Raw genomic sequence first — 27,373 nt, 5'->3', positions numbered from 1 at the left:
GGGGGGCGGCGGCAGCAGCGCGCACGTCCGCCCGCCCGCCGGGAAATTCCCCCTGAAAAGGGCGGCCTGCGGGGCGCGGCGGCGCAGCCAGCCAGGGCGGGAGGGAGTCGGGCCCGGCCGGTCTCTCCGAGCCAGCGTCCGTCCGTCCGTCCCTCCGAGGTGTGCGGGGCCCGGGCGGGGAGCCCCACCGCGGCGGCAGTGGGTGGGCCGGAGCGGCTGCGCGGAGCCGTCAGCATGGCCGGTGAGCGGCGGGACGGGGCCTAACGCGGCGGCCGGCGGCGGGTAGCGGTGGTGGCCTGTGTGCGGTACCGGTGGGAGCGCCGGGGACGGCCGGGGGCAGCGGCCCCGCGGGGCACCGGAGAAGCGGGGCCGTTCCCACGGCCCCGGCCCCGGCCCCGGCGCGGTGCGGGCTGCCCAAGCCGAACCGACCCCCCCCCCGGCGCCCTTCCTCCCCGCTTCGTTCGCTTTCGTTATTTCGAAAGAAGCGATGGCTGGTTTGGGGGAAATGCGAAGCGTCGGCTGGTTCTTGTCTTTGTGCCGTGAGGGATGCTGTGCTTCTCCCCTTCCGCCGTCCCCCACCCCGACTGAAGCCCGCAGGCGGGCGGAGGTGGGGGGGGACAGCGCAAAACGGGGGGACAGCAGGCTCCCCCCGTCACCCCTGCGTCTGCCTTCACTGTGAAATCCACGGCCGTGTAGCTCGTGAAGTGGGCTCGTGGAAAAAGTTAGCGAAGACAAATCACGGGGTTGTTCGCGTTAGTTGCGGCAAGGTTTTATAAGGCTGTTTGGTTTCTGAATGGATCTTCTCAATCTTAAAATTGTGCTGCTAAAACATTTAGGCGTTAAGTAAGAACGTGGGTCTCCTATCTGGGCTAGAGGCGTCAATAGGCCAAAGACTCTGTGATGGTCCACAGGATCTGTTCACATAGGAACTTGCCTATGAGAATGGAAATGAATAAGAAATAGAGATGGCATAAACACAAAGTAACGTAGATAAGGGATCATGCATTGACTAATTACAACGAAAAGCACAGTTAAGTTTCTTTAGGCGAAATGAAACCGAACTTGTCATCTTCTCAGTTTGTGTCTCTTTGGTATCTTTCTTAAGACTTAAAAAAACACCAAAAACTTATACTTGGCAGTATTAATTAGAATAGCATTTCTAGAGAAAGGTGTTTTCCAGCCTCAAAACGCAGCTCTGTGTGTTCTGTTACCACTTAGCAAAGTATGAACTTTCACTCCGGCTAAATATGTAGGTGTGCTAACTATCAACAGAGAGAGAAAACAAGTGGATTTGTAGGGAGGCATCTTTTAAATGTTACCTTGTATTTTAGAGTGGCAAAACTGAAGCAGGAGATAGCACTTTTTTCTTTCTTTCTTTCTTCATGTCTTCATATATTTTCAGTGTAATTAGGAACCAGATAAGGAATTTTTCAGTAGGGGAAGTTCATAACTTCCTGGTACTAGTTAGCTTTTGTACTTGGTTTTTTTTTTTTTTTTCTCTTTTGGTTGCTGTTCTGTAACATAATGTAACACAACAGTAAAGAGGAAGTTCACGAGCAGCTATGTTTCTCTGTTAGAATCTGTACAGTTTAAGGAGTCCTAGGTAGACTACAGCGTTCTAAAACAAGAATTTACACTTTCAGTTATCTTAGACTGAGCTAGAATGTGCTATATAACAACTCTTCCACCATCGTCTCTTTTTGCCTGAGGTGTTGCAGAAGGCTATAAGCGTATAGATTGTCTGCTCTTGCTTTTCAGAAATGGCTATTGCTGTGGAGGACGTAGGGTCAGCAGTGATCTGTACAGAGCAGTGACATCAAAGTTGAAGGGCAACACTCCTCCCCTGGGCGTCTCGCTGCAGTCACCTTGGATCACAGGGTTTCGGGTGATACTTTCACGTCTTCCACAAAGACCCACAGCTGCTTTGCTTTCACATGCAGATGTTGCTGGAGAGTCTGTTCACGGGGCGCTCCTAGTTGTGTGAGAAAATGGCAAATTGTGTAGTCCTTCCAGAGCCTTTGAGCAAAGGGACGCGACGAAACATATGAACCCTTGATCCCCTTGTCGCTTTGCTTGGTGGCAGCATGTCAACGCTTCCTCCCTCATGGCACAGGCCACGTTAAACTTTAAACCAGCCCGGGTTTCTCCTCATGGAGAGGTCTGATGGAAATGTTGTTTTGAGTTTTTGGGATTGTCCTTTTGTTCCTTTTTGTATTGCGCAAAACAGATGAGAATAAAACAACCTTCAGTTCTTGAATGAGTATAAGCTGGCTGAACTCCTGGAGCTGTTACTGCTTTTATCTTTTTTTCCTTGTGTATGTAATTGGGATGCTTGTTCTCCTATATTCTCTTTTAAATTATCGAGTGCAGTATTCAGGGCATGGGGGGAATAAACAATTTTATAACAAAAAGAACAAGAGGCAGGTTGTAATATGTAGCGTAATGTTTCTATTGCTAGCTTGTGTATAGGCAATTATAATTAATTACAAATGCAAATTAAACTCTTAACCACTTAGATGAAGGATCAGCTAGATTTTTGCTTTTCTTCCATTTCAAATGGTGTTCCAAGTAGTTGTGGGTAGGTAGATAATATGAGTAGCTGTGCGTTTCTCTTCCAGAATTAGCAAAAGAGAGTTTGTTTTTTGACATAGCTCTTGTTTGTTTGACAAACACAGCAAGACCCGAAGAGGGCAGGTCTTTAGCAACTGTGTGGGAACTAACAGGCCTCTGTGTGCGGGAGTAGATTGTGAAATAGTTAAGCCATGCTACTTCACAAGCACATTGCTGATTTACAGAAATGGGGAACACTGAACAGACCTCCACTTTGCTGCAGCGTGCTGATAATACCTTTAGTTTGCACAAACACTTTTATGTGTTTTCTCTCTACACAAAATGTGATGACACCCATAGTCATTGTAGAGATGATAACGTGATTCTTAAATAGAGTGAGAAAGAACCAAGATAAAATGAAGTTTAATGTTTAATCTCTGGAGGCTACTGCGTCACTGAGCTTTACTTTCCCACAACCACACCTGCTGTTAAGCAGTGGGTTTGCCTTCAATGACATTTGTTTCAACCACAGCCCTGTAAAGATCACCGAGCCCGGAGTTTTAAAATAAAGTGCTCTTAATAGGTGAGAAAAAAGCCCTTTTAAGCAAGTATTAGTAGAGCATGAAGGGAAATTATTGGTTAAAGCAGAGAGAGTTAAAGACTTGAAGTGATTGTGTTGTGTAGTAGTTTCGAACAGCAAGGCTCTAGCTAGTTTTGACAAATACGTAATGTATGTGGGTGTACTGTGCGTCTGGTTAGCAGCTATGTAAGCATGTGCATCTCCAAAGTAAGATGATTAGTAGGCACTTTGCTGCAATTTTGTCATTATAACTTCTAAAATAGATTTTTAATTTACTGTATGGATATGTGCCTGTATTTGCGGCATAGTGTATTACGTAGGAACGGGAAGGTGAGATTCTTTTCTCTCCTCGGTGGCATGATGGAAATGGGAGGCTGACTGACATGCAGCAGTCGCTCCTCACTGCTGGCAGAAATCCTCTGTTGTCTGGTCTGCTGGACTGCGCTGATAAATACAATAGTATAAGTAAACTTGAAGTGTGAAAGTTAAATAGCCATACACTGGTGTTGTGATCTTGGTTTTGTGAGAAGCTCAGACTTCTGCTCTCTCTTTGAAAACAGCTTTATATCATTGCTAGGCTTTTTTTGTTATCAATGCCTGCCCCCCCGCCCCCACTCCCCTTTGCTGGACTTGCTTATTTTCTGGAAAGAGAAAATATGCAAAACTTACCTAAAGGAGGGTTAGGTGACACCTGGGAAGTATCTAGAAAAGGGACCATCCTTGTAAGTAACTGGACCTAGAGTAGTGGCTAATGTGTATTTAATGTGACAGCTTACGGTCTATTTTCAGAAAATTATTTAAAATCTACTTGATGGGAGGTGATCAGTTTAGATATTGCATTTTGATAAATTGTTAGAAGGCAATATAGAAAGTCCTAAACCGTAGTTCTCAAATGTTTGGCGCCAAATACAGTCTGGAGCTGAAATGCATTGTGCCTTTTAAAAGGCATTCAGGTTTTGAAAAGGCACAGGTGTTGCTGAAGACAATTCCAGCATAAGAGCTGCTTTTGCATACTGCCATTCCACAACTGTCTGTATGTGTGTTACAGTTGAAATGTCACCTTGGTCTGACCTGAATGCACATCTTGGAGATGCAGTTCTTTCCATCCCTTCTCTACTTCTCTTAATGACTTTATCTTTTAGGTTATAATATTTTCCTACTTTGAGTATGAACTGCTGCAGCACTGGAAATGTTTTGCAATCAACAAATCCCAGGCATAAAGTTCAAGCTTTGTGTTGGCAGGTATACCAAAATCACTGTAGGTGCAACAAAAGAGAAGCTTTTATTATGGAGTTAAAATTGGAATCCACCTCTTTGCCAAAACTCGTACGCTATGGACTCATAGGCTGTATAGACCTTGGGCAAAAGGAAGTAGGGGATCTTTTACTCTTTTAGCACTTTCAATATATTTAATGACTATTTTGCTTATTATGTTGAAGTCCAAGCACTTTTTTTCAGCGCCGTGCCACAGGATCTTGCCTGTCATGTTTGTTTGTGATGCTCAACCTTGCTTGAGTAGGATGCTATTATATAAAGATGACAGAGAGCTCAGTAGACATTTCCATAAGCTACGTTCTTCTGATCGTGCAGCACCATGATGATTCAACTTCTACAATATTTACTTACCCTCTTGTTATTTGTTTTTCACATGCCATCCCACTGTTGTCACTGTTTGATTGACTATCCTGTTTGATGTTCTCAGTGAGATATATTAAATAGCTTGTTACTGTCTGGCAATAAAACATCATTTGAAAAGTACTTACACTCTTGCTAAGTTAATGTCTTTCTAACTCCCCCATTTAAGAATTCTGCGGTCTCTTGTTCTTGTCTATCACTTGTGTTTCCTGAAAACCTCTTTTTGACAACTGCCCAATAGCTTTTACTGAGGTTTCTTTGTCTGGGGAGATACTGCAACTAGAAGCTGGCCTTGTGGGAGGTGGGCAACTCAAGATATGGAATTCAATACCAGCAATCAGGTATTTTCTGAGCCCATGGTGATGGTATTCAACCCAGTAGGGTTGGTTTTGGTGGGGGTTTTTTTGCATAATTTGCATAGTTTCTGCTTCACTATAAGAGGAACCAAATCAATCAATTCTGAGGAAACATCTTCACTTTCAGAGGACATTTAAGTGAACATAGTACTGACAGTACCTGTGCTTTGAGAGGACAACCGTTCCTAAAAGCATATTAAAATTAAAAACATCAGCCATTCCTGCAAAATAATGATTTGTTTTCTGCTGTATAAAATCCTCTTTCATCAGACACATACTCTCCAATAGCTGAAAGAAGCAAAGTTCTAGGTGAGACAGGAGGGGAGGATGTGGTTTGCGAATTACTTAGATGGCATTGACACCTGAGGCTTCATTTAAAATCTGTTCTCTCCCTTCACCCTCCACCTTCAATGTGTGCATTTACATAAAAAGATGATGGTAATATCAATCCAAAGAGTCTAAATTTTCTAATTCTTATATCTTCTGCTGCTTGTTAAGTTCCACTGTGTACTAACGTTGAAAATGTTTTGTTTTTAAGGTGGCCCTGAGCCCTACATTGAAATATTTGAACAACCCAGGCAAAGGGGCATGCGTTTCAGATACAAATGTGAGGGAAGATCAGCAGGCAGCATTCCAGGAGAACACAGTACTGAAAACAATAAGACGTTCCCTTCCATACAGGTAAATACAGCTTTTATCCGTGAATTACCATTGCCCAGATTAACACTGTGCTGTTAGCACATTAGCTATGTGTTGGACTCGGTGTAGTAAATAAAATAGTTTTCTTTTCATGTTCTGTTATTCTGTCCTTGGCATACAGATGTAGTTGCAACAGAGTGGAAAAAGAGTTCCTTGCTCCTAGCCATTAAAAGATTTTGTTTCAAATTTGCAAGAGGAGGAGACGAGGGCGTAGAGGTAGTTAACAAAGCACTGGTAGAGAGGGAACTCGGTGAAGTTACACATTATCAGGGAACCATTCGTTATTAGCTTTTTCTGTACACACTTTTGTTCCAGTTTCTTAGCTATGTGACTTGGGGTTTGTTTTTACTATTTGGACTGCAGTATGAATTTTGGGAGAGCTCTGAAGGAATTTGTGTACAAAATTTGAAAAGGCTTTGAAAAGCTGCTGGGCGCAACATGAAAGAAGGCACTTTGTACAACCGAGCAAAGTAAGAAAGTGACTTGCAGCCAGTGATTTGGTGATTAGGCTCCTCAAAAGAAACTACCATGAAGTATGTGAAGTCAGAAGGGGATACAGAATTTAAAAATGAGCTGAGAAAGGGGAATTATGTGGTCAGAGCACCTGCAATGAAGACGAGTTGGGTGGTTGCATTATGGATAGGTTGGGAAATCCAGAATGAAAGGATTCAGAGTAGCCTTAGCAGGTACGATCAAAGCAGGGACAAAGATACAGACAGTAGAGGTGGAATGGATGGAAGCACTTTGGCAGTAGCTTTCATATGTGGGACAAAGGAATATGTCAGAGACCCTAGACATGTAGGGTAAGGGAGAAGAATTTCTGGTCTCCTATTTGAAGTTTAGTTGCTAATGTTTCCTTGAACTCTTTCAATTTGGAAAAAACTTTCAGAGATGAGATTAGAAGAGAAAGCTCAAATACAAATGGGAAGTTAAGCGGACTTGCTATCTTGAAGTACACTACAGTGCCTAGGAACAGAAGCTGTGTATCTGTGTTTGCAGTGTGTGCAAGTATAAAAAAAAAAAAAAAAGTACAGCCGAAGATGGAGTCTCTGGAATCACAGCAGAAAAAGAACAGATACAGAGGACATGAAATCTGAAAAATATGAGATGTGTTAGGCTGAGGCATAAAAGCTCTTTAAGAAGAGGGAGAGTCTGAGAAAGGTAGTATTGGTAGTCATGTGTTGAGCAGCAGAGTGAGCCTCTACTACCCAAAGCAACTGTGGAAGCTGGTCTAGCCATGAAGCCAGAATTACTAAGGGAAAAAGCAAAGAAGGTTCAGCCCTTGACTATCACAGTGTCAGATTTGGTTAAGGAATGCAGGAAATGGAAATCTTGCCAGACTTTTTTTTTTTTTTCTTCCCCCCGCAGCGCTCTACCAATTGAACAAGGAACTACATAGGCAGTTGGCAAAAGTAAATACTTTCACAGCCTCTCAGCCTAAGGCTGTGTCAGGGCACAAGTTGAACAGGCAGTATAAGCCCTTGATACCTCTTAGCCAGGACTGTGCTGCCCATGAAGGCCAGCCAGAACCCAAAGGGAAGATGGGACATGGGTAGGTGACCGTGCAATCCTGGCAAAGTTTGTTCTTTTTTAAAGGTGACTGTTGATGACAGAGCTGATTGTTACTGATAGCAGGTGATTTCGAGGTGAATTCCTGCCTCCCTGAAGCCCATAGGAGGCTTTAGTGCTGATTAGCTGCTAGGGGAGTCCCCTCTAGAAATGGAAACATCAATGAGGATGAGAACAGAGAGGCCAGGAAGACATTAAATTTCGTGGTGTGGTTATGATGAAGAACATCAAGGAGGAACTGGAGAATCAGAACGGGCTACATCAGGCTTCAAGTTCAAGGGACTGGGTTTGAAATGAGGGAGAAATGATGTAATAGTTGAAGAAGGTGAAGGAGTGGTGGCATTTTTATTTTAAGAGTAAAAAGTAATGGTTGCTTGTATGAAGGCCAAGAAAGGAGCCAAACTGGAGACTGAAGAAGCTAACAGATGATGGAAGCTAGAAGAGTACAGGTCAAGTCAAAGGTTTGAGATGTTGGCCGAAAAGGATATATGATGGATCCTTGGGGTCTCAGGAGGAGGAAAGAAAGGGCTGCAGGAGGAGAGGAACAGTTAGTTATAGGGCAGGAGAAGTGGAGGAGGAGAGCTCGCCTCCACACAAATGGGTGCCTGAGCGAGTCTTGTATTTGCTTTCAAGTTGTTATGCTTCAAACAATTTAGGCCAAACTGTTTTTTGTTTGGGTTTTTTGGGGGTTGTTTTTTTTTTGTTTGTTTGTTTGTTTTGTACACTCACCCACACAACCCTTGGTGACTTCACTGGTAGCTGTCAGCATAAGGGAAGACTTTTATGCACCTGAGAAATGTGTGCTGAATTAGGCTGATGACTGCTGTGAAGGCTCTAGTAGGAGCTTGAGAATTTGGTACCCCCCTTCCTGAATGTAAGATTGAATATTCACTGGAGAATTAATAAAAAAAAAAAAAAAAAAAAAAAAAAAAAAAACTTCATAGGGGATTATGTCGTGCTGTATCTGTTAAGATCCTCTTTTACTACTTGGTGTTCCATGCACAGGTAATATCTTTATCCCTGAAGCTTTAGGAGTTTTTTCCTAAGATCTTTGGAGCTGGACCTGTCCTTCAATAAACATTTGCATGTGGTCACCTACATAGAATTTTGCGTCTTTCATTGTAAGGCTAGGTATGGTAATGAAGCATGTCCTGTTACGTTTAGTCTTAAAGCATTACAAGCTGGTTTAAGTCTAAGCTTCTGTATTACCTCTGGTCTTTTGAACAGGGATGAATTCAACTCATATAAAAAGGCCTGGTAAGATGGTGAAGCAATAGATCTCCACCCTCAAAAAAAAAACAAAACCCAAAAAACAAAAAACAAAACCACCAAAACAAAAGAGGGAAAGAAAAAAAACCCCAAAGATTCTTTAGAGCCTTACAGACTTCCTTCCCATTCTTGCAGTAGGGTAGTTTAAGAGAACTGAATGGATTGAATGTCAAATACTGGCACTAGCAAACTTTTATCATTACAAATAACCAGCTGCTTTGGCAAAACTAGCAGGTGAAGTATGTTGGTTTACTTTGTGAAATAGATGAGATATGCTTTTGAAAAAAATTTTCACTTTTCAAATATTTTGCCAAAAAGTTGGGGTTTTGGTGTAAAATGAACAGAACTAAAATGGAATGAACAAAACTCCTGAATAGTCCTGGCTTTTACAAAGCAATAATGCCATTTTCTTAGCTGTGGTGTTTCTCCCATAGAGTATTTTAGGATAAAATGTATTTTCTGTTACATGTGGGGACTTTACTAGCCCTGATATCTAACATCTAGAAAATATCTCACATTTTTTGTAGATTCTGAACTATTTTGGAAAAGTCAAAATAAGAACTACATTGGTAACAAAGAATGAACCCTACAAGCCACATCCTCATGATCTGGTGGGAAAAGACTGCAGAGATGGCTACTATGAAGCAGAGTTTGGGCCAGAACGGCGAGTCCTGTCGTGAGTAATGGTGTTGCTTGGGTGTTTGATTCATTATGCAAGTGATTTTCTAATCTTATGTTTTAAAACTCTGACTAGTGATTAAAAGAGCAATTAGTATGCTGTGTTTGCTGAAGTTTACCAATCCATCTCAGAGAGAGGACAACTTCTCTTTGAAGTATTTCCTCCTTTTTCAATACTGCACACACTTATCTTTGGTCCTATTCTTTTCCTATCACCCTTTTCTCTCCTTCATTTGTTCTCCCAAAGTCTGTCTCCTTTTCCTTTTTCCCACTTGTTCAGTAACACTTCTTACTCTTGAGCATGACTCTCTCTCCTGGATGTGAAAATGATGAGTAATGGAATGTGTAACAACATCATTAGAATTAGTACTTCACGGTGATTAGGGAAGTGCACGTCTTCCATGGGAATTCTATTTGGATTTTCTGGAAACTGGTGGAGAAAGTTTGTACTGGCTGAGTATCACATCCTTTAGAAGATAATGGTTGTGACATGTCCAGAAACGTGTTGGTAGCTGTCACTGTTGTTGCTGTTTGTTTGGGTTGGGGGGGCGTGTTGAGTAAAAATACAGATTCTGCTCAGGCCCAGCTCTGTAGAGCAAGCATGCCAGGGAAGGATCTACTTGTGGATGCAGTAAGGAAAGTTCAGGCTGTGTGCGAGATGTGTTTCTTAGTGCTGTTCAGAGAGATATTAAGAATATCTAAAATACAGTTGTATTTGATGGCATTTCCTGTAAGTTCACCAAGTCTTACGTAATAAAGTAAAAGCAGAGTAAACTGCAACAAATGTTGAGTGATGATTGCCGGAGAGGGGAATTTAGAATTGATAAGCTGTTTGTGGTTGACAGTTTGCAATGTAGTAAATTTGGAAGTAGGCTATTGCTTTGGGGTAAACATAACTGAGCTGGGAAGAAAATAAGGTAAATATTTCAGTGTATAAGTAGCTCTTACACACTGCTCTCAGGCTGATGGGATTCTGTTGATGTTAGTGAAATTACTCCACGTTTACGTGGGTTTAGTCAGTAGAACACTATTAAAGGAGAGAACTGAAGACACAGTCTGTTTGAAGACGATGATTGTCTGATGGTGAAATACACAGTTGTAATAGTGGAGATGCTTCTTCAACATACAGCCTAGGCTCAAGTGATCATGAATGTGGTGCAGCATATTCAGGTGGCACGTAGCATGTTGACTGTACTGCCTTTTGCTGTTAGAGATGCTAACAAATTTATTAAATTTTTTTTTTTTAGCTCTGTTCACAATGCTGTCCTAATTGGCAAATGGTAGAAAAGGATTAGTAAATGTGATTTGTATAACTTTTCCGCCACTGTTAATACCTCTCTGGAAAGGTAGGGCTGTCCCTTCAGGCACTTGCCTTCCATCTTGATTGTCGTAACCTCATCCTCGTCGGCCTTCCTGCAAATGGAGTTCCTCTTCACCTTGTCTAAAAGGCAGCTGCAAATACCTTAAACTGTTAAGGGACCTTGCACCTTCCTCTGACCATCCATTCACCAGCTTCCCCTTTGTCTTCTCAAATGAAGCTTCCGCACCTAAGGTCAAAGGATGTCTGCTGTTCCAGCCCATCCTACTTCCTGCTCTCAGCTCTCTGCCTTCTGATCCGAAGCAAAAAAAAGCCTGATTGCTTAACACCTTTTCTGGTTATGTATTACGTTCACTGGCTGCAGGAAGACACTGATGATTGTTTTTCCTCTTGGCGTTTTGTTGCACAAGGTTAAGCGTGTAAGCACACGGCAGGCCTGTGGAGAGGCCATTACAGGATGCAATGCCAAAAAGCATTGGGATGCTCTGCAAATATTTATTTGCAAATTTTGATTGCATCAAATCCTGTTCTTTGACATAATGCATTTCACTTAAGGCACTTGTGATTGTTTGCTATATCTGTCAATTCTTCTCAATATCGTTAGGTTATAAGCCTCTCAGTTTTTAACAAAATAGGAAGTGGGCTACTTTCACTTTACCAATAATATGAAACTGTAAGCTTCAGTTGAGCTTGACATGGGAGATCGTGATGGGAGGAGGCTCGAAACATTCTCTTTGAAATGTTTCCAGCATCGGTACACTCTTTCCCCACCTCCCCCCCCCTCCCCCCCAATCATTGGGTGGTTTAAGATGAAAGAACAGTATGATCTATAATTGGATCTGGATGTTTAAAGTAATTTTCCTTTTTGTGGCTAGTGATTCAGTCTTCACATTCTTCTCTTCGAGTCCATGTTAGAGAAAAGCATCATGCAATACTAGTGAGCAGGAGAGGTCCTCTCTTGGTAGTGGTTCTGGCTGTTTACTCTTGCTAAGCATCCCAAATGGCGCAAAAATCCAATTTTACTTTTTTTTTTTTCTGCAGAAGTGGAATTATTAATCCCAGATTTTGGGCTGGTCTAAGTAATTACTTTGCTTTCTGCTTATTTAAAGTTCCCCATGTAGTCCCAGTTGAACAAAGTGTTTTGTTCTGCCTGTGGTATAATGATCTTTGTACTGCTGCCTAAACTTGATCAGGGCCCTCCCTGGCCAAAACATGAAGGCAAAAGTATGAATGTCGGAGCCTGTGTGACTGCCTCTATACTCAGATTTTTACTTCCTAGTTTGCTATCTCTCTACATGGATGATATCATAGTTTTTAAAAGTGTTTTTCTTCTTTTTTTTCTTCTGTCTTCCTACTTCTCCCTCTCTCTTCTCGTTATCTTGCTTGCTTCCTGTCAGCTAGCATTGATGTGAAACCCCACAGCCTTGCTGGGGTTCTCGACAGTTTCTCCTCTGATCTGGCCTTTAGACACTTTCACTGTGACAGCGCATGTTTAAGAAAATGTTTATAATCTGAGAATTACAGGGCGCTTAAAAGCCTAGTTTCTGTCCATGAGAGGCTTTGTTCATAGTGGTTGAAAGGTGCAGAGTAATGGCTGTCAGTCCTTGCACAGCTAGATAAAGCTTTTGTTCAAGGCCAGTTCTACACAGGTACTTGCTTGGTAACTTACGGTGGATGGCTGGAGAGCCTGGGACTGCCAGATGGCCGTAATACGGAACCAAGCATGTTCGTGGACTTGAAGCGTGCTTCAGACTGAATCTGCAGAATACAGTGGGTGTTCGGGGGGGACGGAAATGAATATGTGCTGTGATCAAGCCCTAAAAAAAGTACTACCTACAAGACAAGATAGAAACAGGATTGCTCATCAAGGTGCAGCGCAAATCTTGAATGTCAGTAGCCACATTATGTAGCCAGTGTGCTTTATTGAATTATGAGATGCTAGTGCCTTGTATTTTCTTGTAGGTCACTGTATCAAGTTCAGGTTCAAAAGGAAGCTTATGCATTTCTCCAGTGAATAAAGGTTCTGGAAGTAGACCAGATGGCAGAGGATTTGGGAACCTCTGAACAGAGCGCATTGGGCACAGGCAAGGGAGCTTAAGGAAATTAAACTTAACATTTTGCTAGGATAGTCTTGTTCAGAGCAGGGAAATGTGGAACTGTTCTTAAGAGCGTTGGCAGGAACAAGGAGTATCTTTAGGTGCATTAAGGTGGTTTTTTAGGCATAGCTAAGGCACAGAATGTTTGTGGAGTTTCAAAGGAAGGGGAAATAGCTGGTACTTCTGGAGAAGGATGCCTGCTGGCATGACCTCTCTTCTGAGCTTAGTGTAACATCATGAAACACGGATTTTTTTTTTTTATTTTTTTTACTTCCTGCTTTACATCCACTCAGCTTTGATGATGTCATGGTTTTTCCATGTGGGAAAGAGTCAGCTCGCTTGGGACTCCCCCCACCTCCTGCATCAGGGTGACCTGCACTTTTATGCAAATAAGGAAGAGCTGCAGCTCTTCAGAACTTTTCCATAACTGCGTGAGATTTAAAAACCTGTTTAGACTTGTTTCAAAAAAACCTTTAAAAAAGTGTTTGAAATTTACATTCCCTGATAAAAGCAGGAGAGCAAACCCTTAACTAATGCAAATCAGCAGGTTTATTGATAACAAAAATAATTGTCACTTTAAGTTACCTGAGATTGAGTATTTAACTATTTAATTACTGTAGGTTTACTGAGGAGTAACAATTTTTAATATAGAAATAGATATTGTTAATAACGAATAGAAATTCTTTAGAATTTCATTTCAGTATTTTTCATCTCTGTTTCTGCTCTTATTTTAGAAAAAAATGCATCCCTTTTCATCCTTCTCAAAATAAGCTCTTTTTTTTTCATTTCTTAAACTGTATGTTATCACACCAACATCAAATAATTTATTTAATATTCTACACTGAAGATTTTATTAATTGCTGAAATCCTGCCACATGTGCTTCAGTTTCCAGAATTTGGGCATTCAGTGTGTGAAGAAGAAAGACCTGAAGGAATCAATTTCTTTACGAATCTCAAAGAAGATTAACCCTTTCAATGGTGAGTAGAACTCAGCTGGTTCATTTTGCAGGGTGGTAGGGTTTTGTTTGCCCTGCCTTTGCTTTTGTGGTGGAGCTTTATCTTCTTTTTTTGAGAAACACTCTTCCCCTTCTGTGTCCCTCCTAGTCTTTCCTCACTCTCATCACATGACGAATCTATTTGGATAGTTGCCCCTTTTATTTTATTTTTTTTTTTATCCCCAGCAGCAATGTGAGTTGCTGCTTGGACAGAAGCAATAGGATAGCAGCAGAAACCTTCCCTGGAAACTACAAGTTTCCCTACAAACCTTCCCTACAAGTACCTCGGGAATCGGATTCCCCAGTTTTGGCAGCTATGAGGATGAAAGACTGAATTAGCATAACTCTGCAACAACTTAAACCAATTTAAGTCTAGCTTGCCACCAACCCGTCTCGTCTCTTGTTGCAGCACTGGTGTTTGTGACCCCTCAGCCAGCCAGTTCAGGGAGCTGATGGACTCCTTGAATCATAGAATCATTTAGGTTGGAAAAGACCTTTAAGGTCATCGAGTCCAACTGTTAACCTGACGCTGCCAAGTCTACCACTAAACCATCTCCCTAAGTGCCACATCTACGTGTCTTTTAAAGACCTCCAGGGATGGGGACTCAACCCCTTCCCTGGGCAGCCTGTTCCAGCTGCCCCTCACTTGATTTTACAGCACGGGAGCTGGTACAGGCACTCAAGAAGTCCACAGCAGTATTGGTCTCAGTCAAGTCCAAGGCAAGTTGTGCTGCTACGGAACCACACCTGTAAGGGCCTACACACAGGCTGCAGTTTTACATGACAGCAGATCTGTGGGCTGCTCTCAGAAAGAGTCATTCTGCTCTTCCCTCCATCCCTGGTCACACACTCCTACCACTTTCCTCACACCAGATACAGAGGCCGCATGGCTACATGGTGAACGGACTCAGCAAGTTGCTCCAATGGAAACCTAACTTTCAAAAAAAAAAAAAAAAAAAAAAAAAAAAAGTGGTTTCCCCTCAGATCAACTTGCTAAAGCAATTAATCTCACAGCCACATAATTGCTAAGTTCAACGCACAGAGGGAGTGGGGAGCACACAGTAAATTGTAGGGACCAACACTTGCAGCATGCAGGCACAACTGGGAGGGAATTAGATGAAAAGCATAAATACCCCCAATCTATTAGCTAAGCATTATGAATGTAGTCATGTATTTGCTTAAGTGTGGCAAGAGCTTGGATATTTTCCAAATACTTTTTTTTTTTTTTAATACCCACAGAAGCCTTGCTAAAGCCAGGTAAGACCCTTCTTAGAGAGTCAAGAGCTAGATTTCTAGCTAGCTTTAAAGTACATGTCCCTGAATTAGGAAAAAAAAGAAGCATGTTGAACTTATCTAAAACATTTCTCATTCTGTAATATCTTTCTTAATTTTAGAACAGCCATTTGGAGTCAGGCTGATGGTCCTAATGGCCCATCTAAACAATTATCCTGGTTCTGATAATATATGCACGCAATAGCATCTGGTTTTGCATTTTAGTCCATCAGCACAGTTTAAACAGTTTAAGTGTTTTAATTATGTTACCTTGACTCAGCCAGCTCTGCCTTGATTTCAAACAAAAAAGGGGAACGCTTCTGTTCAGCCCTCTTGGCTTTCTTTTACTCCATAAATAAAAAACGAGTTGATGTTTTCTTTTGATGTCGTGCAGTAAAAGAACGTGATAAAATGCCTTTTTGTACGTCTATTTCAACAAAGAAACTTTAGCAACCACGTAGCTCTGTTCCTACTGCTGCTGAGCATAGTAGTGAAGAAACGTTTTAACAAAAATCGTTCGACAGCAGATTTTTAGTGGTTGGCACGTAACTCCAAATTCACTAATCATTTTTGGGCAATTACAGCAGGTTGCGCTCGGTAGCATCAGGGCAGATCCTGGGCTGCTTTCCACCAGTCCAGCAGCAGAGGAGACCACCGCCCTGCCCTGGCAGCCTGGGAGAGCCTTGCGTGGGTGACGCGCAGGGCAGCAACCCTGCTCTCGGCAGGGCTTGTGCTGAGAAGGGGCCGCTGGCAATCCCCAGCCTGCGTAATTGCCTTTCGGCACTTGTTAACGTGTCAGCACAAAGCAGAGCCGCTTGAGAATGGCCTCCAGCTGCTCCAGGGCAGTCCCATGCTAAGTAGAGCCCAGAAGGGCATAGGACCAAGGCCTAATAAAACAGGATTAGTGACAGAAATATTTTTATATGTGTACTTAGTTGATCAAAACAGGGTTTTGTTAGAAGCAGTCACTGCAATGTTTGCTGCTTGATAAGATTGAAAGTTTTATGGATGGATTTAGTTTGTTTTTCAAGGTCAGAAGAGTATCGCTACATTCTCCAAGATCGCACAGGCTGTATTGTATCCATCCTGCATTGTGCTTTACGTGTCTTCAGAAAGGTGTCAGACTTTTCTATTTAGGATGGTTTGGAGTTAGGTGCATCCTCTAAGCAGGTCCAAGTTAGTGTTACTCATTTCTTGTGTGAACATCATGAAAGAAACTTCATGGAGCTGAAAACTAGCCTTCAGGGTGTTTGTGAGTTGGTTGGGTTTTCTTTTTCTTTCCCACCTTTGGGAACAGTGAAACAGTCCTTGTCCTGCGTCTCCTTTCAGGCCAGAGGTTCAGTATTGACCCTATTAACAGATGCAAAATGCCTCCAGCTTGCCAGCATATGTATTACTTGTCTTGTCAGTAAGGAATGAAGTAATAGCAAGGCGTGGGTCCACAAAATTGCATTCTAGACTTCCTTGTGTAAAGGGGGCATCATCCTCCAATGAAGCCCAGGTGCCACAGACAACTGGGATGGCAAAGGGAGAGTTGAGCACTAACACAAATTCTCTGGTGGTGTCATCCCTCCTCCATGCCTTCCAGCGTATGGTATGGATGCATGCTGAATAAGGGTCATAATTGGCAACAGTAGGAAGTTGCTTGCTCAAGATGTATGGGTTTTAAGATCGTTTTCTCCAGCACTCTTGCCTGTACTGTTGGAGCAACTGCAGTCTACCTCTGAACTCCTGAATGATTAGAAGTTGGTGTTTGCAGACCATGCCATGTGCCTAGCTGGAGCTGTCTGCGTCTGAGTCATTCTGCAAGTGTACCTGTAAGGCTGTTTCACTATACGTTCCCCACTATTACTATTAGCTGGCAGCATTTATCCCTTGTGTTGTGGTTTAACCCCAGCCAGCAGCTAGCTGCTCGCTCACTCCTCTCCCTTCTTGGTGGGATAGGGAGGAGAATCGGAGTGGGTGGGAAGGTAAAACTCATGGGTTGAGATAAGTTTAATAACTGAAATAAAATATAATAATGATAATTTTAATGAAAAAGAAGAAAACAAAAAGAGAGAGAAATAAAACCCAAGAAAGATAAGTGATGCACGCTGCAATTGCTCACCCCCCACTGACCGATGCCCAGCCAGTCCCTGAGTAGTGATTGGCCCCACCCGGCCAACTCTTCCCAGTTTATATACTAAGCATGACCTCCTCTGCTATGGAATATCCCTTTGCTAGTTTGTGTCAGCTGTCCTGGCTGTCTCACCTCCCAGCTTCTTGTGTATGTCCTCACTGGCAGAGCATGGGAAACTGAAAAGTCCTTGACTTAGCATAAGCCCTACCTAGCAACAACTAAAACATCCGTGTGTTATCAACATTCTTCTCCTACTAAATCGAAAACACAGCACTGTACCAGCTACTAGGAAGAAAATTAACTCTATCCCAGCTGAAACCAGGACACCTTGTTAAGTTCAGTACAGGCTGTACAAATTGTGTGCATTCACTTGGATTCAAGTCAGATGACTTGCACTCAGGTTGCTCCTCTTGCGTTGGCCTCGTTTGAGAGAGAATCGCTGTTTCCACACCGTCACCAGATGTGTTCATGATCTGTTGCGTTCACAAGGTACATCCCATATATTTTTGTCCTTTAATAAGCTAAACAATTCTAGAAATCTGTCTCATCTCTCATCCCTGAGCACGTCAGGGGAATGGTGCGCAGTGGCAGCCTAACGTGTAAGTAGGACTCCTTGGCATGATGATGATATAAATAGCACAGCATCGAAGGAGCAGAGTTACTCCTCCAGTGGAGCTGGTCCACGTCTGCTTTCTAGGGTGTTTATTTTCTTTTAGTAGCTGTTGAGTTGTGCCATATCCTTGTCTTCCCATGTACTGTCTGATGTACAGCCAACTCAAATTAAAAGAAGAGCCAGTCTTCAGTTAAGAGCTTTTGTGGGTGGGTGTGACTTGACATAGAGACAACAATTGAGTTAATAACAGCTCAAGTTAATTATCGATGAGAAAAAGCCCTCAGTGTGTTCTTTAAATTTAGGAGAAAACTGTACTTGGCACAGTATTACAGAGGACTAACCTTTTTCTAGCCAAAGGGATGACAGCATGAAAACCTTAGACTTGTCTTAGAGTGAGAAACCCAGAGCATCGTCCCATTTCAGGCAGTTGATCAATAGGGTACAAATAGGCTTTCCCTGGAGCTTGACATACACTTAAGGTTCCTGTTCCTTTGTAATTGCTCTTGCTAATAAGCATTTAATTAATTTTTAGGTTCTCCCCTGCACCCCACTACTAGCTCAGCTCCGTTTGCCTCCGCAGTCTTTCCTTTGCCGTTTCCCCTTTCTGCCCGCGAGCAGCTGACCCCGCGTTGGCTTCGCGCTCGTCACAGTCTCCACGACACCTCCCCGGCCCCCCCCGCACGCCTCCGCCATGCGCCCGGGTTCGTCCCCACACCAGTCACGCTCGCTTCCTGCCCACGCGCGCCGTCACCCTCTCCGCAGCTTCCCTTGCCAGCCCCTGCACGGCCGTGCTCGTAAGACCCCCTCTTCTCCCACGCCACTTGCCCCTGTTGGCCGAGTTTGGGATCCCCCCTCCCCCACTCCAGCCCCCTTGCTGCAGGGGAGTGCTTGCTTTTTGGGGGGGGGGCTTGTAGGGCCATGGATTACATGAGCAAATAAGCAAAGTATTAGGAACCAAAAGAAGGCTCTCGGCGAGAATTCGGGAGTTGGGAATGGTTTGAAAGTGGAAAGTGTCAGTGCTCTGCCTTGGATGTTACAAGAAACTTTCAACTTCTGTCCTTAAATTAAAAGAAGCATGTAACCCCCCAACTAAATTCTCAGGCCCAAAGTCTTGGTAAGTGAGAGTTGTCACCTTTTTAATAGGCACAGAGCAAATCCACTTGAGGAAAGCTAAACATCCTAACACGACTTTAGCTTTTGCCTTTGGAAAGCTCTTTGCTCTTTTGTTCCTCGTGTAAATGATTCTTGCTGTTTATGCTGAAATGTGTGTATTAACCTAAAGGACAGCCCCTTTTCAAATTGTTTAAAAATGAAAAGGAAAATTACTAAGTAGAGACACAAAAAAGCTGACTTCTTTTTTTTTAATGCTATAAACAGAAACTGCTAAAAAATGTGTTAGAAATGTACAGAGTCTGATGGATGTATTTGCTTAAATCAGTTCCAATTTTACCTTTCTCAGATTGAACTCTAAACAGGAAAAGAACCCATTCAGAGAAACATTGTCTAGATAAAACAAGGACTGAGTTTCAGAAGTTTTAATTTGTATTCCCAGTTCTTCCCTTGGCTTTTGTATGAGGCCAGGCCATTCACCTTCCCTGCATTTCTTTCTTCCGTAAACCAGGGAAATGTAACCGTAGTAGTTTGGGCATTTGTTGACTGTAGGTTAGCATCTGAATTTTACAGTCTTTTGCACAAATCAACCCCCTTGAGTTTTTGCTTTTTTAAAATTACTGAGTGTTGCTGATGCATGTTCTGTTTATAGGTTCATGCAAAGGTTTCTTTTTTTCTGCAGAATTGATTGAAACTTACCTCTTCATGGGTCACAGAGGTATAAAGCAGGCATGGGTCTATCGGGAGACGAAACATGGTGCTGCCATGGTCCTTCTCTCCCCTTATTCTCAGCTTCTACCTCCCAGCAGTAGATGGTATTTATGCCTCTGGACGTGTAGCTGAACAGCCTGGCCTGTCATCCGGTACTGTGCGTTCAGTTGCTGAAGCCCAGGTACAAAGAGAGCACAATATCCTGCTTTTGACAGCAAGGGACAAACAGCACACTGGGACATGTGCTCTTTCCTTTGTGATTGTAGTTCACTTAGAAACAGCAAATGTAGCATTAAACTAGCTGGTGAGGTCCTTTTTAGCTGCGTAGAGTTCAGCTACAGGAGACACCGGGCAGATACTTGGGCCATTCAGTGTGTGCTGCATTACTTGTCTGCTGTAGCCTTTCCTAAGGCTAGCTGCCGTATAGCTACACAGTCACAGCTGGGGCTGCAGCGTGGACGTAGGCTGAGGGGAGTAAACAGAATTGGAAGTGTACCTCCCGGGCACTGAGAGGGACCGGGGACTGGCACCCGGTTTCTCTGACTGGTTGAACCTGGCGTAAATCAGCACCAGCACTGGAAGAGGCAGTCGGTCCTTTCGCTGCATCTGTCTGCTTCCACCCTTTCCCTTGCGCCAAGGCTAGTGGTCCTGGGAACCGACTGACCGAAAACAAGCCTTTTCCTCTTCTTCTGGCAAATTAGCTTTACGCAGACCAGTTCCTTGATCTGATTCAGCACGTGAGAGCTAGGCCCAGCCTAAGAGTAGTGCTGGAAGTGAAGGTTGGGCAGAGCCAGCCTTTTACAGCAAAACCTCTGGCACAGACCGAGTTAAACTGATCAGTGGGTATCAGGGCTAAGGTGGGTATCTTTGTAGTCCAGGAGCAAAATGCTTGAGGGAAACCACCTCTGTGTCATCACTTAAATGAAACTGAGCTCCCAGTGTATCCCTAAATTAAAAAACCATCATCTGCGTAAGAGAAAAGGCAGCATACAGCTCATCGTGATTATTAACGATGTGTGTTCCTGAGCGGTCTCCTTGGTGAAGCGTTTTTGTTTGCGGGAGGTCATTCTCTTTGAGATCTAGCATGGCTCATGTAGCCCTGCAGCCCCTCATGGAGAAATGAAGGTCACAAGATGTCTCTTTGTGGGGTAAACGGGTATTCTCAGTGTAGCCTTCTCTGAATGTGTCACACCACATCATTTGCCCTGGAAGTTTCCATGCAGGTTAAGTTTAGATGCTAAATTACCTCTGACTCCACCCACTCCAGAAGTTTCTGACATCATTAGTCTAGAAGCTGGGTGGAGGGTGGTATGTGAGGAATCTGCTATTTAATCAGGTGTTGCGTTATCAGTCAAAAAAACAAACACTTCATCATTTCTCTTCAGTGTTCAGAATAAACTTTCACTTTCTCTGTAGCATCACCTTATGCGTAGACATCAGAGCCCTTAATCCCCCAGTAATTTCATCAGATAAACGGTATTTTATTGGCCTTTCTGGATGTTGGAGACTGTTAAAATAGTAAAAAACATTAGAAATTAATAAACAGGAACAAACAGGAGGCCTGATATTAATCAGCATCTTTAATTTTGCGCCCAAACTTGGACTTGCATGTTGGTGGGTTGGACCCAGAAAGTCTCCAATTTTGTCTTACAGAAGCAAATCCAAGAAGTTCTCTCATTAGAAACCCAGCGGGGCATCTTTGGACTTTAATGACCTAAATGTTGGAGACAGGGACAACCCAAACCTGATGCCTGTGTTGCGGGAGCTGCTCAGATTAGCCAGCTCAGGTTGGAAGGGGTTCAGGATTTTAGCTTGCATGGGGTGTTTTTCTGCCCGCACTGAACTGTATCAGTCTCTTTCCGTGTTAGTGGATAATGGATTAGAGAACTATTGCAAAGGTAATTATTTTTTAACATGGGGAATCAGCATTTCTTTCAGTAGAGTTGTAAACAGGTTTATAAAGAAAGGATTTACTAGTTATTGTAGCCCTGTTCAGGTTGGACAGTTAGTACTCCCCAGGTTTGACGGTAACTCTACATATTGCTTTTGAAATCCTATTGCCAGAATCTTGGTGAGTGGGGTTAGTTTTCTTTTACCATGGTGCTGGTGGTATTTTTATGGATTTTTTGGCATCATGCCCCATATTTACCTTAAAATTTTAATTCTTTTTTAGTTTTATTTTAATTTCTATGTGTTTAAGTCGCTAAGTGTTACTTCTGAAAGCTCTCCTTCCCCTTGTAAAAGAGCTGTACTTAGAAACATTCCTTCATATACTCCTGTTGGCATAGATAACTACAGAAAATAAATTTCTGCCTGGTTAAGGCTAGCTTTTTATTAGATTGGGCTGTCGCAGGAACATACCTAGATTGTTGGTTGGATTCCAGTTCTTTCGGTCGGATTCATATGAAGACAGTAAGGTGTGGTACCACACAGCAAGGAGTCAGAGGAGGAAGTTGAACTCTTGCCAAAACCAGAGTACTTCTTCCTTTTATTCATGTGTCGTGTTTGAGCCTTTTTTACCATATCTGCTCCCAACACGCTGCATCATGCGACTTTTTTTTACTTCATGTGTGTAATGTCACTGGTTTCAGTAGAGCTGCTTGTGTGGCGCTTGCAGAGGTTGATGGAGTGGCTACTCTTCTTCTCCAGTCCTTTCTGTTCCCAAAATCTTCTACAGCATTTCTTAACTTTAATAACTTCAGGTTTGTCAGGTTTAACCCTGTCTGTTGTCCTTCTGTAAAGAAGTCAGTGAAATAACACGGAACGACACGACCATCCTCCGTATGGCCATACTCCAGGCATTAGTCAGTGTGTTTGTCTGCCTCGGTTTTGTTTGTTTTTAATATTCTTAAGGTGTAAACCAGCATCCGTTCAAGTTAGTGGCTACACTCAAATTGACTTCAGAGGGAGCAAAATTAGATGTTTGTTAAAAATAACATTTTATTTTGTTTGGATGATTGTCTTTTAGGAGGGAATGAAATATGTTTTGAAATTGATGAAAGCTATGCACTTCTTTATATGAACATGGAATCTAGCTTCTATATATATTTTTTTTAAGCATGTCATCACAGGATGGAGTTGCAGCTGTCTTGTTCTCCTTTTTTGCTCTGTTATGTTCTTCTCATCTGGTTAAAAATAGCCCAAGAGGAATCAGTCTTGACTGAGCACTTCCTCTTTCAAACTACAGATTTTTTTAAATTGTATTAAATCATTTATAAGAAAATGCAAATTAGGAGCAGTGTTTTTTGCTGTAATACAATGAGCTGTATACAGTAATTCTGTTTCTTGCAGTTATTGGCACGCCACACCTTTCCTATATCAGGTGGTTAAACAGATTTATTGGGAATTTGAGAAAGTTCGTAGTATAGAAAATTAGGTAATTTGAACATTAGCATTACTGATTTTCTCCATATCTAGCGTATTTTTGCACTTAACAGAGTTCTTTTAAGCTTTAAGTCTGCTATTATTTGTTTCTGAGGAAGAGGCTGCCGCACCTGTGGAAAACGGGGTGCGGGACTGGTGCTGCTTTAACCTGTGAGAGACTTGACTGCACAACCACAGAGTCCTTGCTTTTGATTCAGAATCAAAAGCCAGATCCAGATTTTGTGCTTGGCTTCTATCTACAGGGAGTTGACTTAGACAAAGGTGTTGCATCTCTATGCTCAACTTAATTTTTAAGAAGTTTGAAATTTGACTGCTGCTTGGGCTCTCTGGCTGGATCCACGTGGTCACCAGTGCCTAATACAGCACAGGAACATAAGCCTTGATGCCAGAGCGTCCTCAGGAGCTAATTGCCTGCTGGCCGTGATGTCAGAGCATGGATTAGACTCACCCGAGCTGCTGGGAGCAAAGTAGCATTGCACTCCTGATTATCCCTTCTGCAATCTAGAGAAGGCACTTTTTTTTATTTATTCCCTAAATCAGGCTGTATTAAGAGGCAGTTAGGCTGCGGAGTCTGCCAAACCTGAGTTAGGCTGAACAGCTGTCTGTTCCAAACCTGTTTTCTAAAGATCCTGGTTTATTAAGTTAGCAGGTCGACTAATGAAGTGCATTAAATCATAAAACTCTGCTCTGCATACCTGGTAATACAGTCAGCCACCAACCTGCAAAGTGTACGCGGGCAGAAATCCCCTGGGCTCCACCATTTCTGAAGTCGCACATGTAGTTGCTGCTTAGTTTTGTACTCGCTAGTGTATTTGTCTTGAAATATTGCAGATCATGGGCTTGTAAAAGGGAAAGGTGACCTGATTTCATTTTATAGTAGAGACCAGGAGAAACGGAGATATTCAGAGCACAAGAAAGACTAAAAATGCCAGTGGAAAGTATTCTGAGCTCAGTGCAATTATTATTTCACACTATCAAAAGGTAAAAGGAAGAAATCATTCAAGTGGGCATTGTCAGATCCCACTCATGGCAGGGTGGAGACCAACCCAGTGATAAATGTTAAAGGTCAGAGCATTGCAATCTAATCAGTACAGTGTGATCCCCAGACTTCCTATCGCAGGCACGGTGAATCTTTTATTCTTGCAAGAGGCCTTTGAAAGGGCAGGGGAAGGAGTGAACTGGAGAGGTGGTGATCTGTTGACTTGGCACATGTTCACTTTAAGTAATTGCAAGGAGTATCTAGTATCTAGCTATGCTGAACTGCTGCTTTGAACAATTTTGGAAAAGAGGGCCACTTTAAATGATTTTAATTATCAGTACTTCTACTTAAGTGAAATTAAATCAGTTTCTTATTTTGCTAGCATTGAATGTCAATTTAATCGTTTCGTGTCAGACCTTAAAGGAGAGCATCGAATTCAGAGAGGGCTGCTTTTCCCAGCATCGCCCATTAAGCTAGGAGTACATGAAATGTTCAGTAATGACATCCCAGGTCCTATGTCTTGAAATTAAAGCAACTGAAAGAGTGAACAAAACTGAAATGCTGAGCTTGAGTTATGCATTACCATGTTTTACACTGGGAGGAATATGTAAGGAATCAGACCCTTTCCAGCAAGGGTTTGCTTGTTTTATCACAAAGTTATATCGTAATGACACCACTAATCACTATTCTTAAAGGTACAGAAGTGACACAGATGTTGATGGTTTGTGTTGTTTCGGCTTCATTCTTGCCAAAGAACTGCCTTCTGATTATTTTTCTGTCTCGGTTTCTAGAGGAAAATAATGATAATACCGCGTAGGAGAAGTCTCTCACTGTTGCAGAAAAATCTTCAGCTAGGTCCTAGGACTTCTCTGTACTGAAGTATTTCTCTTCAGCAGCGGCATTCATTTTATAGATTTTTATCATGTGCAAAAAAGAGATACACATCCAAGGAGTGACTTTTAAACTACAGATACATGAAACTGGTCTGGAAGGCAAGCTGAGGAAACCAGACACAAGAAGCAACTGGAGAATTAGGACAGTTTAGCCTTATTTGATGAAGGGAAAGCATTGCAAGGCTTCTGTATCATTTGTCGTGTACAAGGAATTATTCATGCAGTCCCTGTAAAGCTAGCAGGGACTACGGGCACATTTCGTCTGCCTTGGCAACACCATCTCTTCTACCGGTGGACGTTCATCCCCAGTTTGTTAAAGAATTACTGCTGATTTTGATGACTAATCCTTAGTCTTCTCTTTCCTTCTGCTGTTCAGTGCCTGAAGAACAGCTGCACAACATCGATGAGTATGATCTCAACGTCGTCCGCCTCTGCTTCCAAGCTTTCCTTCCCGACGAACATGGCAACTACACGTTAGCTCTTCCTCCTTTGATTTCCAACCCGATCTATGACAACAGTAAGTACCAACCCAGTCAAATGTGTGTATTTTTTTTTCCTTTTCTCTTTTGCTTGGGAAGAAAAATGCCAGGCCAGTTTCTGAGGTCCGCGCCAGTCTTCTGGGTCACTTCTGTGGCTTGGGACTGCTAGACGCATGTCTAACACATGGCAAGTCAGTGAGCAAATGCTCGGAACATGATCCCAGGGTGAAGTGTTGGCCCACCAGAGTAAGAATTGTCTGTTGCACCCACGGGCTCGCGCATGGATGCTTTCTCAGCCCTTGTTCACATATCACAGTAATGACTGCAAGGAAAGGCCTGCTCCTGACGTGCCAAGCGATTAAATAGTAGCGAGATGGATGGCTGCTGTAAGACTGATCTGTTTTCCAGGGATGTCCTGTAAAGCCTGTTTGTACCTGTGAGGAGTCTTGCCTTTGCCTTGCGAGAGCTCTGGAACAGGACTCGAGAGGGAGATTTATCCCAGTGGGAAACTGTCTTAATGCTTTTATATATCCCTTTTGTATCCCGGTTGGTTGCTACTTTCAGTGTATGGGTAGGTAGCGGGAGAATGTCTGATCATGCTCTGGGAGGGTGCAGACGTACGTGAAACACCCCTTCTTCTTTCCACAAACCTGGACTTCTGTGTGGCTTTGGCAGGTCACTGCAGTTGAGGATTTTAGCCCTCAACATGTGCTGGACTTTACTCCTGGAGAAGAATAGCAGAAGAGCTTCTAGTAACTGGAAGCTTTTTGGCAGTGGCTTTTATTTCTGCAGTGAAAGTACTTCCATGCTAACTATTTAAGGTCAAGGGACACTATTTTAGCAGAAACTATCAAGTCAATGTTAAAATTGTGTTGATGTGGGCATTGCCATTATGAAAATGTTTAACATGAACCCAGGTGGTTTTGGTATTTTTAGAGTCTCTTCTAGAATTATCTAGAAGTTGGAACTGTGTGCATTGTGTTATTGAGAACCCTTGTAGTACTAAAGTAATTAGGGTTGAGATAAAATTGATGTACAAGATTTGCAGCGATGTCTCAGATGCCATTTACAAATGTGCCAAATCATGATTACTCGTCTACGTTGATTGACGTCAGTCTTTGCTAAGCTGCTGAAATGACAGATGGCTGTGTGGTGGGGGAAGCTTGGTTTTTTAGTGTGGGTGTATGTGGGCAGCTGCTGATACACTATAGGTATCTAAAATCCTCCGTGTAACGTAGCAGCGGTGTAAATAAAAGCGCATAACTGCAACCACAAATCATAAAAATTATGCTGCTCTTGTCTGGAACAGCAGTTTCAGATCTGAATTTCTTTTTAAAATGTTAGCCTTTTTAAACCTGCTCTGTTATACAGAACTGGGTAAGGTCAGGTTATAACTTTAGATGAAATATAAAATTGTATGGTACAATGGGCTTGTAGGTAGTTAGAGTTCAAGCTTTCGCAGATCTGTTTAGACCAGGAGCAAAAAGGTGTTCAGAGCTTTTCTGAGAATCAGCTTGCATACTTTAAATGTAGTATTTTCTTCACTTTCTAATACCTTGTAGTCTCCACCTGCTTTGGATAGTAGAGATACATAAGAATAATATGAACATAATATGGAGGCAATCACATTAGCAGAGACTGCAAATTTATAGAATTCAGTATTACAGGCAGCTTCTATTTTCAGTTGCTTATAACGTTAATGTTAACTGGTTTTGAGCAGAAATTTCCCAAACTGCGTATCTTACCACGCTGAAAACTCTTGGGAAAAGTCAGATAAAGCAGCTTACCGATTCTGAGAAATGAGGTTAGGGAGGACATGTTGTTCTGCCCTTGTTCAAATGATGTGGGTTTTGGGGAGAAACTCGTTTTTCTAGGGATTTGTTACCAGGGACGTGCTTTTGGGGAGCAAGGAACAGGAATTGGGCAGGAGTCACGGCGATGGGGAGGCAAGGGCGTGCACAGGGGAAGAGAGATGGGAAGTGGCATGGCGTGACAGAGGCCACAGAATATCTCTCTCTGAGGCTGGCGCTGAACTCTGTGTTCCTGCCCGGCACCGGGGCTGACAGCA

The 27,373-nt window shown here is 42.7% G+C and overlaps 1 protein-coding gene across 1 annotated transcript in view; it reads left to right on the top strand.

The window, feature by feature from the left end:
• The first annotated feature begins 170 nt into the window (after positions 1-170).
• The window catches only part of REL (v-rel avian reticuloendotheliosis viral oncogene homolog), a 32,072-nt gene continuing 4,869 nt past the window's right edge, over positions 171-27,373 (top strand). The window contains exons 1-5 of the mRNA XM_010574841.1: positions 171-241; positions 5,660-5,802; positions 9,186-9,334; positions 13,637-13,728; positions 25,203-25,343. Coding sequence (XP_010573143.1) covers positions 235-241; positions 5,660-5,802; positions 9,186-9,334; positions 13,637-13,728; positions 25,203-25,343 — 532 coding nt within the window. The 5' untranslated portion in view covers positions 171-234. The remainder of the gene's footprint in view (positions 242-5,659; positions 5,803-9,185; positions 9,335-13,636; positions 13,729-25,202; positions 25,344-27,373) is intronic.

The sequence above is a fragment of the Haliaeetus leucocephalus genome, unplaced genomic scaffold, assembly GCF_000737465.1.
Source record: "Haliaeetus leucocephalus isolate CR32 unplaced genomic scaffold, Haliaeetus_leucocephalus-4.0 Scaffold450, whole genome shotgun sequence".
Classification (NCBI taxonomy): domain Eukaryota; kingdom Metazoa; phylum Chordata; class Aves; order Accipitriformes; family Accipitridae; genus Haliaeetus; species Haliaeetus leucocephalus.
The sequence above is the reverse complement of the archived record's forward strand: the minus strand, read 5'-3'. Positions and strand labels throughout refer to the sequence as shown.